Source organism: Haliotis asinina, chromosome 3 (assembly GCF_037392515.1).
Source record: "Haliotis asinina isolate JCU_RB_2024 chromosome 3, JCU_Hal_asi_v2, whole genome shotgun sequence".
Lineage (NCBI taxonomy): Eukaryota > Metazoa > Mollusca > Gastropoda > Lepetellida > Haliotidae > Haliotis > Haliotis asinina.
The window spans coordinates 23,457,529-23,475,631 of NC_090282.1; the positions used below are offsets into that span (position 1 = coordinate 23,457,529).

The 18,103-nt window shown below is 42.1% G+C and overlaps 1 protein-coding gene across 1 annotated transcript; it reads left to right on the forward strand.

Annotated features, from left to right (window-relative positions):
* Positions 1-308: 308 nt before the first annotated feature.
* Positions 309-16,895, forward strand: LOC137277693 (arrestin domain-containing protein 17-like). Its single transcript, XM_067809573.1, has 6 exons — positions 309-578; positions 9,493-9,630; positions 10,450-10,655; positions 11,331-11,696; positions 12,897-13,080; positions 14,942-16,895. Exons 1-6 carry the CDS (start codon positions 458-460, stop codon positions 15,136-15,138), a joined length of 1,212 nt encoding a protein of 403 aa, XP_067665674.1. The 5' UTR covers positions 309-457; the 3' UTR covers positions 15,139-16,895.
* The last annotated feature ends 1,208 nt before the right edge of the window (positions 16,896-18,103 follow it).

Below are 18,103 nucleotides of genomic sequence, written 5' to 3' on the forward strand. Positions count from 1 at the left end.
TGCCAGTACATCCACCCACCATCGATTAATTTACGTATGTCTTCACGGTTGAAATACTAGTATTACTCTCGTCTGTTTTACCGCCCCCGCTATTTTCCGCTTTCAATTTTTATTTATGGCCCTCAAAATGAACACATTCCATTTTTAATGCATAACTGCGTACACGATTATATTAAATTATGATTCACATCCACAGATGTCACTGACGTCCACCATGCCACGGAATCAATGTTACGTAAACATGTTTACTGAATGGTGCCGTAAATACACAGGAAGCCATTACTAGTATCACGTGCAGCTTGGGGGACAATACTATGTGATACAGCGCCGCTACATAAGACAGTTTAGTAACGCGAGTCAGTCAGTGCCGCAGTGCCGTGCCGTGTTGTTGTAGGGTTCCCCGACGACTGTGGTCGCAGATGCTGCTTGGCGCCGCCGCTGCTGTTTCATGCAGTAAATGATGGGGAAGCTTCAGACTTTCGATATTTGTGTTACCAATTCCGGTGGAGTCTGCCACCCAGGAGAAATACTAAGGGGTCGGGTTGTTCTGGAAGTGTCTCAAACCGTGGATACCAAAGGTGAGCTGTATAACGAGGTGTTTGCGGTATAGAGGTGATTGTAAGAACAGTTACGAAAATTGTCAGATGTCATGGTGTGTTTGTTTCATTGACTTAGATTTGAAGCAATTAGTTTTAGGGAACATGCAGTCTCTACTTTGAAAAGTAGAAGAATGACCTTGGGGTTTTGATTCAAGGGCTTGGTATCCAAAATTGCACGTTTACATCACCTGGACACAGTGTCGGTGAGACCGTCGTGATACTAGCTGTGATTGATGTGTATAATGATCTTGCAACTTTTTAAATCCAGTGTCATACAGATGGTTTAGACTAAGGCTTAGTCTCTGAATATATATAAGTTGGGTAGTAACTAAAAAACCCATTTTCAATGAGAAGGAGTTCCAGGGAGACCACGGATTCTGAACGTGAGGAAATCTAGACTTGCTTCATTTAAGGATTTAGCATTGCAAAATGCTTGGCAGTAAGTAAAATAATGTGGTTCAGGGACTGTAAGACAGACTTAGTTTGGTACGGTTAGTGGTGCTGCAAATATTCACGTCTCATTATCAAATTCGTGTCCAGAATATCCGGTGACTGATATCGTGAACACTGGTCTGTGGTGGCACGTTCGGTTTGCATGGAATTGTATGGAAGGGAGTACTTCGGTTAAAATAAGGCACTTGAAGTTAGACACCGAATGCGCAGACGCTGTACATTAACTTGGCCTTATCCGATGTCACATGTTATTGAACGCCGCTTAGTAAGTGGAAATCTCAGACAGCAGGTTTAAACGTGTCGCAATTTTTGTAGAAGAAGCAACAAGTACAATGCAGAATTTAATCGAAACTGTTTTGAAAGTGTGAACGCTTGTTTACAACACTATAAAATCAAACCGACTACATATTCGTCAACGTTAACACCTTCACAGACTGCAACACCTTCACAGACCGCAACACGTTCACAGACTGCATTTATTATTAATTACATTAGTTTATAAATATTGCCGATGTGACGATAACTATTGACTCACTTTCTTAATTATTAATCATAAACACTAAACATGAAGACAATAAGCCGGATTGTGACATCGTTGATTTCCACACAAGCCGTTGTCAGCCGTGGAGGAGAAACTCGCCCTATACTGGGCAGGCCTGTTGCGTTTTCGGGTTATGGTAAGGTACACGCAGTCCAGCTAGTCCAGCCAGTCTGACGACCCGGGCTTGCAAGCCATATATACTGTATATTAACCCGACAAAAATAATCACTTATAATATATTCTGCATATTAAAGCGACAAATCGATTTCCATGTTTAAAATTTAAAAAATGAAATCAGAGTCGATTGTAAGATTCTGCACCGTGAGCAGGTGGTTGTGAAATACTTCACATGTTCTAAAGATGCCATGCAGCCCATGATAAGATTTAAGTACAGAATTTGCCATCAGTACACCAAAGCCATCTGAAACTGGCAGGGGTGGAAAGAGCTCTTTGAGGAAAAGGAGTGCACAGTTCATTTCCACTCGTTTTCACGAGAGTTTGGGAGGGGCACTCCTGAACACGCCCCATCCTCCATCACCGGATCCTCCTATGATTGGGATACAGACTCTGTAATTGTTTGGATTGTGTGGTAATTGTTCCTTGGCGACACTGAACGTGCTTTCTTCATTATGTTTGGTGTCCTAGTGGGTCGTGGCTTCGCTAGCACCCAAAGGCCAAGGTTCGATTCCCTTATGGTTAAATCGTGTGAAGCTCTGTTGTTTTCTGTTGCTATTCCCGGGCCTAGATTTTCCAAGCTCTCTTAGTACTTAGTACTTACGCAAGTGCCATACATTAACATTACGACTATCTTAGCGCTAAGAGAGCTTCGAAAATCTAGGCCCTTAAATGTTGCTAAAGCAGCGTAAAACCCGACTCACCCACCCGAACGTTTACATGTCATAAGCAGAGTGACGGTGATGTTAAGACAATAACAATATGTGGCGGACTGTTTCATTGCTACGGGTTTTCAGATCGTGTCAGGGTCATAGATCGCTGACCATGTCCTGAACAGCAGGTCCTCTAATATAGGCTAGTATCATTCAGAACGCTATGGTCGTCTTGGAACATTGTTAATTACAACGTAAAACTACACACCTTCTCTTTAAACAGTTTCCTTTTCAAGTTTGAAGTTTAGCAAGAGCTCGAGCTGTAAGACATGTGAAAACAGTAAAACCAATAAAGACCTTAACTTCTACTGGGGAAATCTTGTCCAGGCGAGCCTAAAATCCTGCCTTGAATCGGTCGATACTGTAAGCTTTAACTGAATGGTTTTTGTTGAATATACTTCTAAAAGAAGGGCAGCAGCGCGACCTAACGAGCTGTGTTCACGATCACCCGAAACACATTAACTATTAGCAATTTACAACACCAAAAAGCAATTCCACAGACTGAGGTAGTTAAAGGGAGGTTATCGATTATTGTCTCCATCCAAATTACCCGTTTTCTGTTTCTTTGCATAATGAACGTACAAACTTAATGGTGCCGTGTAGGTTCGTATTAGCAGGACAAAATGTATGTTCAATAATTGACACTGACAACAAAATGAATCAAGTTGTACTGATTTCCCTGTATTTGAATTCCCTCTGATAGACAGCAATAGAGATTTATGTTATATATTACAAGCGTTCTCATGTTATACATTATTTATGACTGTTTATTGTAACGAAGGGAGCTGAAATAGCAATAGGGGATATAAATGCCAAGACGGGGAATAGATGTGATTTGCGTGCAGAGCTCAGTGTTTCTGTGGTGCTTGGTTTGGACATACTGTAACACAATGAAAACGGTATATATCGCTACCTATTCTTATGACAGCATTGTGTAGGACAGTAAGTTCAACAGGTTGGACATACTGTAGCACAATGAAAACGTAGGCAGGTGTCTCGGTGACAGGTGTCTTAGGTACACCCGGACGTCACCTCAATGCCAGGTGTCTCAGGTAAACCAGGACATCGCCAGGTGCCAGGTGTTTCAGTCTGGTACACCTTGAGATAGCCTTTAATGGCAGGAGCCTCGGTTACACTCGGACGTCACCTCAATGCCAAGTATCTCAGGTATACCTGGGAATGGCCCCAGTGCCAGATGTTTCAGTCTGGTACACATTGAGATAGCCTTGGTGGCACGAGCCTCGGGTACACCTGGACGTAGCCTCAGTGTCAAATGCCAGATACAATGCCTCGGTGGCACTTGGGTAAAAATATGTTCTAAGCAATTTAACAATAAATGTGTTAAGGAATCCGAATGAGGTCTTACTGTTAGACCAGGCATTTTGTTTGGGTCTTGACCCTTTTAACATTATTCAATGGCACATACGAAGTCCTTTATTTGTATATTTCTGAAGAATTCCTTACATAAACGTGAAATGCCACAATTTGGTTACTGTCATTCCAGATATGGTTGTGATATTGCTAAAAGCAGTGTAACAAGCCTTCTCTCTGTCAGGCACTTACCTAATTTTGAAACCCTCTCAGTATTCACATGTGGCTTGGGCAGGCCGACCGATGTGCCTGGGGTGAGTTCATTGATTAATATAACATGATGCAGCGGTGCGAATATGAATGTTAAAATTGAACACGTTTGTCAGACTCTCTCTCGATAAGTCTCTCTCCTCACCGGTCAATAGGTGGTTACAAATCACATTAACTCCCACTGGTCGAGATGGTCTGACTTGAAGGCCACGTCAACACACAAGCCAGTTTTTGTACAAGGCCCTTTTTCTTTCATTTTCGGCAAGTATTTTCAAAGAAAGTATGTCACTGACTACAGGTTAAACATTAAAAGTCAGGCCAGGTGAAATGAAATGTAACGTTGCACAGGTACTAATGGCCTAATGGCCTAATGGCGGATCTGTACCAAGATATCATGTCTCAGTTTAGCATGAGAACCTCACTCACACAAACTGGCCTGAGTCTGGACTAACAAGTCATCAAACCAGCATGCCGATTGGTTTGGGGGATTTGAAAACAGGCAAATTTGGAAGTGCAGAGTGAATTATCTCCAATGAAAATATATCATTCTAAGGTCACGTCTTTCCATGTGAGCCTCAGAACACAGACATAGACCAGGGGCTAGATTTCGAAGACGCTACGTGATAAATTTTATACCCATTATCAATGCGAGAAAAATATATTGATATAGATAGATAGATAGATATAAGATATAGATATACGACCATTTTTAAACGTTATCCGTATTTCCGTAATTTAGGTCGACACGAAGGAATTTAATTGGGAATGTTTTACACCAAAGGCCCATCAATACACGTATATACTCCGTTACGCATAGTGAATGCCCCACTAATAGACGCATATGATCTGTTAGCTATGGTGAATGCCCCACTATAGCCTTATTCACGTGGACAAAATATACTCACGTGAGTAAAAGTATTAGCGTTCATGTGATGGGTTATATTTATAATAAAATTCAAGCGTTAGCAGTCTTGGGCATTCAATGCTGTGTTTGTGTGGGATTAGATCCCCTGGATCAGGGGAGGTGAAGTAGCCTAGTGATTAAGGCGTTCACCCACTAGCTATTAGCTGAACAGTAAGACTAGGTTGTAATCACTTTGGTTTTATATTTTGTTGCTTGTACACCTATAGAAATCACATTGTTGACACCAGTGTTTTGGATGCGCACCATGCTCCATGCAGGGAGCTTGTCTAATTGTGCGATAATAGTTTTACATACAGACTAGCATTCTATGTGTAGGTAAGAGGTCACGCAATATACAGCGTTTCTAAATGTTATGTCTTGTCATGTCAGTTGAAGGAAGTGGGTATGAAATCAACTGGAAAACGGACTCCCAGCCTAGTACTAACTATGAGTTTCTGACACCTCACACACCAGGTTGATAATTCATCACTTTAGTGTCAAAGAATACACGAAATGCTTTCGCTTACAACAAAATTGCTATCGGGTCATAAAAACTAAGGTGATGTGAGAATGCAAGGAGCTATTTCAAATCGATAACACTGCTTCCGAGCTGTTGAGTTGAACTGTTGATCAAGTGAAGAATTTACTTGAAACCATGGTGATCTCCACTCCTTCAAGGTCGTTGACAGAATTAACGGAGCCAAGGGCTCTGACCATGGAATAACGCTGAGAGCTTGTACTCTAATTGACACTGGCTCTCCCTCTCCTGCTGAGTATCTGGGAACGCCACCGACAAATAAATGCCAATGCTCATCATCAAGGCCAATTGTGACTATAAGGCTGAGTGTTGATTTCATCACGTGAAATTATGACAACTTCAAGAATCTCTCTGAGAAATAATGGGCTTGTTGAAGAATATAGTATTAACAGAGTATGTCCGGATCTGCCACGGGACATTGAAGTAGTGTAGGATGGGGATGGGCCTTGCAGGGATGTTGTATATGATCAGTTCCAGTACCTAATGCCATGGCAACCTGACTAAAGATACAACACTTCATGGGATTGTGAATGTTTTCGAGAACTGCCCGCGACATTGTGGGACAACTTAATTGTTCCCCTCTCATTGGATGACGTCTTCCACATGAACATCAGATCTACCTCAGACCAACGATACCATTTTCACGATGATTTAATTCATCTTTTTTTAGATCAGCAAATTAGATACTCTCACTGCCTTAAAATTCGTGTCTCCATAATCTGCGCATTCTACTTGGTTCGTCGTATTTTCACTATTAACACCGAAAGCTAGGTTGAAATATGAAAATTGCGATTAGCGACGAATGATTTGAATGCTGAGGTCACGAAGACGAAACTTCTTGCTCGTGATGACCTTTTAGTTACTTTAACAACGTGTTACATCCATTATACCGCTGTAATGACTTGCTAGATGGACTTTCGTGACCAAAACGTTGACCATTTCATTTATAGTTTTGGTAGAAACAACATGGTGAAATGTACAGTGGTCGTCGTGAGTATTGGGATTAAACCGTATCCACAAATGATTTCATAAAGTGCTTCCTTGGAGAAAACAAGGTCTTGTTAAACGCCAGCTTTGGTTATTCTCCGTCCAAGTAATTGCGAGGTTCCTGGATGTGTTTTCCTGGCTCGCACTGTCACCTACGTGGTCTGGAGACTACAAAGGCAAACTCAGAACCTGTGTGATTTTCCCACTCCACAAGCTGTGTGTTCTTCAGTACAGGAATTCCAAGATCAAATGAGAGATTTCTTTCAACCCCTTTGAACAAACATCTATGCAAATGAAGCCTAAACTGCACGGCTGCAGACACTTTTTCAAGCAACTGGGTATTTACTCCCATGTCTGTTTATGTATGAGTAATTGTATGTTTTGAGGAGTAACTAGCATTTTGTGTACTCCCCCTGGTTTTAAACATTTGAGTACTTTTACACAGCGTTCCTTAACCTTATTGGGTAATTAACATTATTAAATATATAAATACAAATGCTTCTTAATAGGCCTAGGGTTTTAGAAATTTTTGTATTGCCAAATAGTTGGAAGCCATTTTCAAACACTCAACATGGAAGTCACGCGACTACTAAAGTAAACTCTGGAGAGTAACTACAGCAATAAAATAGAATATGTATAATTATATAATCATCACTTAACATTTGCTAACGTTGTTATAGAGGTTGGGCTCCACAACAAATTATCATACGCAAGCCTGTTTAGTTCACTGAGCAAAGTACCCAAGGTATTATAGAGCTATTGGGTTTTAGGTGATCCTTATGAGGTTTGTTTGTTTTTTTGTACTCCCGTTTTTTTTAATTAATTGAGGAAGTGTGATTTCTATTGAGCAAAATACGCATATACGCGCCTTATCTGGAACTCTGTGAGACAACTTAAAGGTACAATACAAAGTTGTAGAGGTTTGGGGGTTTATTGATGGGGGTGGTGGTTACGGCTCAAAGAATATATTTTAACATTTTGATAGTACAATGGATGAGCTATCGTGCGCTTTCCGAAATAATGCGTGTTTCGTATCTCCCGTCATACTATGATATGTCTGTGGTAAGGCTTTCCGGCATTTCACGCTGCGTTCGTATAATTATGGAAAAAATGACTGACTGAGTTTGGTTTTACGCCGCTTTCAGCAATATTCCAGCAATATCACGGCGGGGAACACCAGAAATGGGGTTCTCACTATGTGCCCACGTGGGATTCGAACCCGGATCTTTGACATGACGAACCAACGCTTTAACCATTAGGCTGCCCCTCGTACAACTATGTAATTCTAGTAGAAGGGACATAGTCGCGTTGTTGCACTTAAGTTAATTTTGCCACTTTCTGCTTGTTTTCATGAGGGCGACAATGTCCATTCCATATGTAACAGCTGATGTTGCCCTGACCTGCTATCATACGATCATGTTCGGTTCTCCCGTGGATTGCCAGCAATTGGAGTATTTCCCACTCATGTTATGGCTGGTCAGCCGCCATCATCATCACCCAAGCCATCATCTCGTCTCGTCTCGTCTCGTCTCGTCACGTGTGACTATCACACTGTCATGTGGTCATTTACTGGAAAACAACAACACACCAGTATGTTATAGTATTCAATATTACAGTACACGGGACAAAACAAGTGTCGTGCGTCATGAGCTATTTTCTAGCACTGTAAACATGATTATGATAATAAGCCAGTGGCCGCTCATACAATTTCATGAATGATGAGATTATTCTTGGAGGAAATCTAATTAGGTTATCTTCCCCCAGCCAGCAATGATGCCATTACAAATACAGTAACATTGCAGTTATTTCACTGCAGTCTGAACACATTCGGGGAGAACCCAGTAAGCCACTGGTTGACAGTCTGAGCCTCGATCAACGCAAACTGGTTTAGGTGATGCAATACGCAGTGTTATTCGTCTTTAGAGCGTAAAAGTGCATTCGTAACTACTCGTCTCTTTCCGTGAACCTACAAGAAGACTCGCCATCCGGCTTGCCGGAATGACACGAGTAGTTACGAATGTGTACAAGTGATATATTCGTGTGGCGTTGTGTAGCGCTAAAGGTACACCCAGCCTGCTACTTATCGCACACATTATGAGTTATATTTAATGTGACCCCATGTCAAAATAGGCTTTTCATAATTGGATAACACTCTCCAGTGGCAAGCGATCCGCCATGGAAAGATGAACATGGGCAGTGTGGCGCCGTGGAAGATGCTAGAGAATTAATTTGATTTCTCCAGTTTCTCCAACATTAAAAACTAACTGGACAGAACGCAAGAATTGTATCGTGGGGAAAAAGTGTTCTCGGTGCGAAACAGTATATATTTGTAGTCATTAACAAAACTAATATCCGTTCGAAATTACTAAAGGTGGGAGACTTAGTTAAATACAATGTATGTATTCCAGGTTGGAATTCCAGCTTCTCCACATTACACATGTCTTGAGAGTCGATAAAAATGTAACCAACCATACCAAGACTGCTTGACCGATGTTTTACCGAGTCACCTCCCTTGGCCTGGTTCCACGAAAGCGATCACAACGCCAAGATGTCGTTACTAACCTACTTTAAAACTGATCTACGAATGGCGCAATGTTACGTCCACGGTTCCCTTTCACGTTTACGTTATGTAGATTAACACGCATGCGTAGCTTACAGATTGGTTGACTGTTATTGTGTAACGCCGCACTCAGCAATATTCCATAAATATGGCGGTGGTCTGTAGATAATCGTGTCTGGGCCAGATACTCCAGTGATCAACCTCCAATGGATTAGATCTACACAAATGAATCCGATGACGTGCCGATGATGACCACCCGATCCTGTTAATCACCTCTCACGACAAGCATGGGTTGCTGAAGACCAATTCTAACGGGATCTTGACGAGGAGCTGCGTACCGGAAGGCCCATTAGTCTGTATTAGTTACCACGTTTTTGTTAAATGGGTATGTATCATGTAGATGGCTCTAACTCTCTATACCAGTTTGTTCTGTTTGTGGCAGATATCTGGATCGAATGTCGTGGTCAGGCCCGAGTGTTCTGGGAGGACAGCTCCAGTTCCATGGGAGAGCCACAGAACCCCAGCCAAACTGACCAGCATACGGCCGAGGAGGAGTATCTAGCCGTCAGCAAGAAATTGTGTAAGTTTATGGATAATAAACATTGAACACTAAGCATAAAACTATAGAATACAAATGCCATGTCTGTATTTTAAGATCTCGTGAATTTGCCTTCCATGACAAAGTATGCATCTGGAGTTCAGTGCGCATCACCGTACACCGCGACGGCGGTATCAACCACACGAGCGTCTGATCTGTTTATAGCCCGCCACCATGTAGCTGAATATTGCCGAGCAGAACAAATGGAACGGAAAGATCTGGGTTTGGAAAAATCCGAATCTCTCCGTCCTCTTAGATGTTCATTCCGCTATACAATAATCGATTATCATTCAGCAAGGTATTACCTGAACACGTGCCATTTACATACTGCCATACAGTAATCGATTATCATTCAACAAGGTATTACCTGAACACGTGCCATTTACATACTGCCATACAGTAATCGATTATCATTCAACAAGGTATTACCTGAACACGTGCCATTTACATACTGCCACACAGTAATCGATTATCATTCAACAAGGTATTACCTGAACTCGTGCCATTTACATACTGCCATACAGTAATCGATTATCATTCAACAAGGTATTACCTGAACACGTGCCATTTACATACTGCCATACAGTAATCGATTATCATTCATCATCGAACTGCTATTACGGATCTGCTTAAACACATCATAAAACAGAAGATTTAAGCAATTGCAAACAAACTTGAATACCCATCAATTGAATACGTTTTTAAGTCCCTGTACCGACATAAATCTGTTGCAAAATATTATACAGAAATATGAGTCGACTACATAAATTGCTTCTACTTCCATCCTTCCTTTATCTTCAGGGTCGGGCCAACTTGCTAGGGGCTGCCATAATCTTCAGTTCCAGTTCTCCATTCCCGAGGGAGTGCCGAGTTCATTCGACGGCGAGTTCGGCTACATCCGTTACTGGCTCAAGGTGTTTATTGACCGTTCCTGGCGGACCGACACAACCACGAAGCTCTTTACAGTGCTGGCCAAAGTAGATCTTAATGAAATCCCAGACGCCAACGTACGTAGAATTACCTTTTTGCGACGGTTTTATAGCCCCATGAAATCAAGAGATCTCAAAGCTTACGAGGAAATGTTTCTAAAGCAGCCATTTGAACAACGAGTCTCACAGAAGTTTCTTTCCTAATGCGTTTCTTATTGTACTATGAGCGTCTTATCTGAATATAGTCTGGAAGCAAGGTTCGATGCATGCTGTAAAATATCAGCCTTCCATAATCGGATTCGGCGTTGGTCAGTGTAGGTCGAGCGGGCGTGGAGGTTCTATTATTTTATTCGTATTTCAGAGTCTAACCACTAACGATTTTTTTAACATAAATATGTATTGATAATAGATCATGCAAATCCTTTTAGCGACCGTAGGGGAAATAACTAAAACAGTACGAACCTATTATCATCTAGCGATAGCTTTATGGTTTCCGTATTGAAACTAGCATATTTCTCGGCACAGCCACAATATCGTTTAGTTTGGTATTCGAATTCAGAATGGTGTATGTCTATGAATCATTTCGCAAATTGATCTTAGCTCTACGATGGTAGTATGTCTGTGTTAAAGAATGGGAGTTACGATAGTCCTACGATCGCTATGTTGATCAGGCCCGTGTGCGCCTGGGTTTGTCCACCATGTTCTGTATTCCGTTATACTTTAGTCTATTTACTGTTGACCTCGTTCTTGCAGGAATACGTTGAAGTGGTTGACAGCATGAAGGTCTCCGCGTTGTTCTCGCCGTCAGGGGTATGTAAAGCCGCCTTGCGTCTTGACCGTAAAGGTTTCGTCCCAGGGGAGATAATCCCTCTAAAATTCGCCATCAGGAATGACACAGCACGTGACGTCCACCGAGTGTCAGTAGAACTGCGACAGATCACGGACTACAAGGCAAGGAGTCAGGACAAAAGAACAGAACGAGTGATGGCGAAGCTGAAGTTTGGACGGATACCCGCCAGAGCCTCCTACGAGAAGAGAGAAAACAAGCTGCGTCTGCCCCTCTGCCCCCCGGGAAACCTGCGTGGGTGTGGCCTCATACACATATACCATAAAGTGATGGTAAGGGTTAATTATAGAGTGATGGAATGTGTATTGGTGTACCAGTGATCTGAGGTAGGTTTCACGCGGCGTTTAGCAATAATGAAGCAATATCGCGGCAGGAGGCACCAGAAATGGGCATCATACATTTTACCCATGTGGGGAATCGAACCCGGGGCTTCGGCGTGAGTTTCAACTAGCATTCCGGTAATACCACGTCGTGGGGCTCTGTATTTCACTTACTCGTGTGTAGAAGCAAAGCCGGGTCTTCTCCGGAACCTACCCGTGCAGGTCCGGGTTCGAAAATTGGCCTTCAGTAGCCCATGCTTGTCGTAAGAGACGACTATCGGGATCGGATGGCCGCTGACTTGGTTGATACATGTTATCGGTTCACCACTGCGCAGATCGATGCTCGTGTTGTTAATCACTGGATTGTTTGGTCCAGCCTCGATTATTTTAGGAGAATGAATGTAAAGTTTCTGGTCAATATTAATTCCTTTATAAAATATGGTTCACTGCACGTATTCCAGTTTGCAAAAATGCTCAACGTTCCGATCTCTAACAGAAGATAGCATGTCATAAATGACGCATGACATGTAACTATAAATTAGCTTGACAGAAAATAATATGACTAAGCCGTTATAATCGATGGGGAGCTGCACCAACATCCGAACACACGATACCAGGGGCGGTTGGAAGAAGGTTTAGCCTCACGTATAAGATTGTTTTAGCTCCATAAAGCCAATGTGTTTCTGGGTGTGTCAGCACCTTACCCTTTCCTTTGGGTTTAACCAGGGTGGCGAGCGTCTAAATCCTTTCGAATTGTCGGTGAGTGAATGAGTTTAGCTTTATGCTGCAAAACAAACGAGTCATGACCAGACAATCTAGTGATCAACAGCATGAGCATCGATCTACGCAACTGGGATTCGGTGACATGTGTCATCAAAGTCAGCAAGCCTGACCACCCGATGCCGTTAGTCGCCTCATACGACAACCATTGGTAACCGATGCAGTTCGGACAATTGAATAACTGTTGAAAAGCAGTGTTAAACACGACTCACTCAGTCAAGCTTTACGGCTAAGGTTAAAACTGAGTCCAAATCGAACTCCGAACGAAACTGCCCATACCAAAAGATCCAAAGATTTACCAACATATAATGGATATACAATCCCCATCATAGTGAGAAGAAAGTTTAAACTGACTATGTTCCATTTTCCCAGCTGAAAGTCAAACCCTCAGCACTCTCCTTCAAGCGAATGAAGATTCCTATAGAGCTGATTGTGGGGACAGTACCTTTAAGACAAGGGTCAGTGACCTCTGCGTTTGGGCGTGACAGCGGGGTGGGGCTAAAGTTCATCCCCCCTGAAGGTCCAAGCACCTCCGGCTCTGAGTTCACAACCACCTGTAAGTAGAGAAACCGTTGTTTCTTAAGTGACTATCAAAATATGGGCAGACATAATAAGTACAGTACAGTACAGTAAAATACTACACAATGTAAAGCCGCGCTGCTCAGTGCTATAGAATTCAATACAATAAAGCACAATACAATGCAACACAGCACAGCACAGCTCAGTGCAGAACATTTCAATACAATGAAGCACAGTTCAGTGCAATACAATTCAGTACAATGCAGTAAAGTACAACACAACAAAGGACAGTAAATATACGCTTCGGTACAGTACAGCACGCGGCATACAGTCGTGGCCTACATTGTGTTTATAGAAACATACATCGTAGTACAATAAAATAGAATGCAGTGTACTGTTGCATGATATAGTGCCGGACAATACAGAACAATGAAACAGTTCAGTACAGTATAACGTTATACTGTGTAGTTCATCACTGTGCAATACATTTGTAGTGTACAGTACAGTATAATAGTACATTAACGTAGATCAACGCTGTGCAGTGTAGTGAAGGACAGCACAATAGAGTGACGTGTAATACAATGTACTGTGCTGCAGTTGTCAATATTGCAGTATACGACAGTTCTATATATGCATATCACCCTGTTCCATTAAAAAAAACATCAAAATATCATATTCAAAGAAAATAACATTTCGGAAATGAAACGTTTAACAGAATGCTTTTAGAATTCACTTGACGACAAAAATACTCACACTGTTATTTTAATCGATAAGGACCAGCTTAGACGTTGAATCGTGACGGGCCACACGGCCCACCGCCATCTAAATGTCAAGCACCTTGCAGCTGTATCACAAATGGCAGAAGCCGCAGATCACAGGCTGAACTCAGCTGGCACATAACAGAGAAACCATACACCGAGGCGTAGCTCCAACAAAACGTGATATTGAGATATTTCTGAACTAGGTGTGACCACTATGGAGACACATTTAAAAGCCATGTGGACAAACTGCGTTTAACGTCGTGTCGAGAAAAATTATACCATATAGTTTCCTCAAAGTAGTTTAAGGACGTCGCTTACGCACGGTTTGCGAGCAGTTCCATACACTATTCGTGCAGTGTATACAACTCCGATTCTCACAGTCACCGAATCACATTATTTTTTTCTACTGCCTCGCCCACCCTGCAATGCTAAATCCCTAAATCAGGGATTATCTACAACACTTCCTGTCTAAATGAGCAAGTCTAGATCCACTCAGGTTCAGGATTTCAAAACCGACTGGGACTCATTTTCAAATTATATGGGATTTTTTATCACACTCAAAATTAAACATATTCACAGACTCATATATATATAGTGAGTCAAATCCGACCAGTACTGTTCCCCTTCACTCAGTCACTCAGGCAACTCAACACAAATCATCTTTTAACGTCTTCTGTTTTGTCGCGGCCTTGGGATCGAACCACGGATTTTTCAACTCTCTTGATCGGTTGGGCCATGGAAGGACATATTGCCACGAGAATGGTTTAACCAAAAGTCCAACCATTTGTGTTGCTGACTGGTACCATGCTTTAGCTCACCTGACCTCACAGAAAACATATAACGGAATTCCTCGTAGGCCAAAACACAGTGTTCACATATTTAGCCGTGGGTCTGTAGAGGCTGTATTATCTTGAGAGACCGTAAAAGAATACCTCATATAATCTACCAGTTAGCTGAAAGGGACATCTCAAATATTGCTGCGTTACCCCATTATCTTGTCAACTGCATTCGTAAATATTTTTTTCATACAACCCTCTCCTGATGAGTCTCGATTATCAGCTGATATCAATAAGCAATCTCATCATATCACTATTCTATAAGGAAACAGTCATTTATGCGGGAACTATTACATTGCAGCTCCGCCGACACACGAGATGACGTTGCATCGGTCAAAGTCTCCAAGTCACCTGTCGTCGTCCCCTGATGCGGTGGACACCAGGTCCTCCTCCCTCAGCCATCACCATGACGACTACCTAACCCTACCCTCAGCTTTCACCCCTCCCCGCCCTCGCGCCAACACCAACTCCAGCCTCCTGAGGGCCCGGGGTAGATGACTAGCGGCCTGTGACGCCGGGGATACGGCGTCAGACTCGGACTGAGTACACGCGAGATCCAACTCGTAAACACTCCCTGCAAAGTCGACACAGATGTATTTAAGGTCTGCGCAAAACATTCTTCGAAAGAGACTCACAGACGAAGGACATCCACAGTATCATCTGATTTTGTCGTAATGGTCACTATACAGGAGTGGACCCTTACGCTTTCTGCCGCTTGATTGTCTGGCCTTTTCTTAGCTACAGACTAGAGGGATTTAGCCAGAACATTGCAGACTGCAGGATCATGACATTCACCCACATATCCCATCTCAGTTCCCGTTGAACTATTTCACTTCCGGGTTCTGTAGTCTATATATAGGGTTGTAGATGAAGATAATGTCTCTTGCCACACGAAGAGAATGGTCGTGTGCTTCTCGCCGCTCATGGCAATGTTCCAATAATATCACTGTTGGGGACACCGGAGATGGGCTTTAGGCACTGTACAACCTATGTGGGGAATCGAACCCGGGCATTCGACGTGACAACTGAACTCTAACCACGAGGCGAGGTGAGCGTGTCCTATCCCAAAGAGTTAATATTTAATGTCCACTAATCTAATGACGGTTTTGAAATGCGGTATGATTTCGGCTGCGTTGAATATCGTTGGGTCGATGTGGATTGCTCTGATAATTCGAGATTAGTCCTTAAATGTCAAAATATCCCAATACTTGTCTTTGGGAATATGGCTTGTATAGTTTTGTATATACTGGAATAAACAAGCATTGCCGAGGGTATGACTGACACCATTATACTGCTTTGTAAGAGATGCTGTCGACCTGCCTTTGGCAAATGTCCGCAGCTCACTTTGCTGGAAATTAATCGATATAAATTGAACTCTTGAACACTGAGCTTTAATAATCCATCCGATCATTGTTTTGATATCAGTATATGTCCATCGGCGCGTGGACCATGAGATGTGCTCTGTGAAGGAGTAAAGGTGTCTACGAGCCTCAATAAAACTGTATTTATGACATTATCGCGAGTTATTGAATTTTGTTTTTCCAGAACATTTGGTCTAGAGATTCAAACCATTTGAGCAGACTGGTTCCATACGATACAAATGGTTGACAATTTTAGACCGAATGAAGAAGTATATGAAATGTCGGACGAATCATGCAAACATGTTTCCACCGGTTTGTTGATCAGTGAATGACGTCATAGACACTCTAGGACGTCACTTAGTATGTTGTTTACAAATGTTGGACAAGCTGTACATTTTTTTTCTACATGTACAAGTGAAAATTATAACATAGATATCGAATGCTATTTTAGTTTATACAAATATCTATTACCGAGGATCCATTCGAGACAGATGCAATCAATATACGGCGTCATTTCGCCATGTGTTTGGTGTAGATATTTGTGTGTGGAAGACACATACAACGTATGTCCTGTTTGTGTATTGGATGATTAGACACTGTAATCATTGAAATGTGTGTTGGGCTTTAGTGAAATCGTAGGTTTTCTCAAAACGGTATAAACGCATATAAACGCGGTATAAACGAATACCGTATACGCGATTATATGAATGGTATTGCTTTTTACGAGTGTAAGACGTAATTTTGATTATTAAGGCCACCCTTGAAGTGTTTGTAACATAAAATTTCATGACTGATGTTTAAACTGCGATCCTAACAGGTGTAATGATGATAATAATTGAATGTTGTCGTCTCATTTTGTATGACTTATCATGAAAATAAATATGTTTCCTGTCATAGTGTTTGTCTCTAGTCACCCTCGTCTCCCCAAAAGACTGCATTTCAGTTGGCAAGTGACATCCCTCCTGGCAAAATTCATCATCTGATCTAGATCAGAAGAGTCTCCATATGGCCATATGTCCCCATGCCGTCAACGCTTAATTGAAAAGTCCCTTCTCAGCAAAGTCCCTGAAAACGATGCATTCACGCCTGTTTGCATGATTAAGGATCAAATTTATATGAACCCAGAGTGACGAAACATGTTTCAGTTTTGTCGTGAGAGCATGAGATGTATCCTCTATAGTATAGGCGTAGGTCTGAATCGAACGGACAGTATCGGACAGCCTGTGAAGTATGTCAGTTGAGATGGTCGTAAGTGACCAAGTAGTGGCAGCGTTGTGCACACCTGTAACATCAGTTGGACCCACTTGAGGTCATGCCCTGGCAAGTGCAGAATAGCTGAGCAACATCACTTCCTGTACTATCTCTGCCTTGTCAATACGTCAGCTGTCCAGTCTTACAGTCACATATTATTTTAGGCTATCACCATAGACGGCGTCTATTGCACATGGTGTGTTTCTCTTGGTTACGAGGAGCCGATATGTTTTAGAGTTCCCGTAAAGCAGTCATTATAGGATGGGTGAGTGAGTTTTACGCAGCTTTTAGCAATATTCCAGCAACATCAAGGACACACCACAAAAGACTTCACACATTGTACCCATGTGGGGAATCGAACCTGGGTTTCGGTCGTGATGAGCAAACGCTTTAACCACTAAACCGTCTTTTGGCTGATGCACTGAATGCTGTATAAAGTAAAAACCATGGCAACAAAACTTGTATCGTTCACGTCGTCGTCTATACACTTTCCGGTACGTTCATAATGTTAATGTTTTTTAAAAAATTAGTTTGAAAAGCGGCGCGAACCAAATCAACTCATTCTACACATTTAACTGGGAACCAAGGCGTTGCATTTTTATACCAATACAAACTGCAGATTGGATGTTAACACAGTTTTAACACATAAGAACAGTAACTTGTTCAACACTGACAATTAACAGTCAATGTGTCGTGACATAGGACTCATAACTTGCATCCATGAAAGGCACTGTTCAGTATTATTTTCTGATGACCTTGAAACATGGTGCAGAGACACAAAGTATTTGACGGATTTTACAACCGCTTCGTTGATTTCGAAAATGAAAGGTGTTTATTCATATTGTGAAAGA

What these genes read in the sequence shown, in the direction of transcription:
- LOC137277693 (XM_067809573.1), top strand. Translation starts at nt 458, where the DNA reads ATGATGGGGAAGCTTCAGACTTTCGATATTTGTGTTACCAATTCCGGT. An exon ending in TCAAACCGTGGATACCAAAG is followed by an intron (nt 579 to 9,492) that starts GTGAGCTGTATA and finishes TGTTTGTGGCAG; the next exon opens with ATATCTGGATCGAATGTCGT. An exon ending in AGCCGTCAGCAAGAAATTGT is followed by an intron (nt 9,631 to 10,449) that starts GTAAGTTTATGG and finishes CTTTATCTTCAG; the next exon opens with GGTCGGGCCAACTTGCTAGG.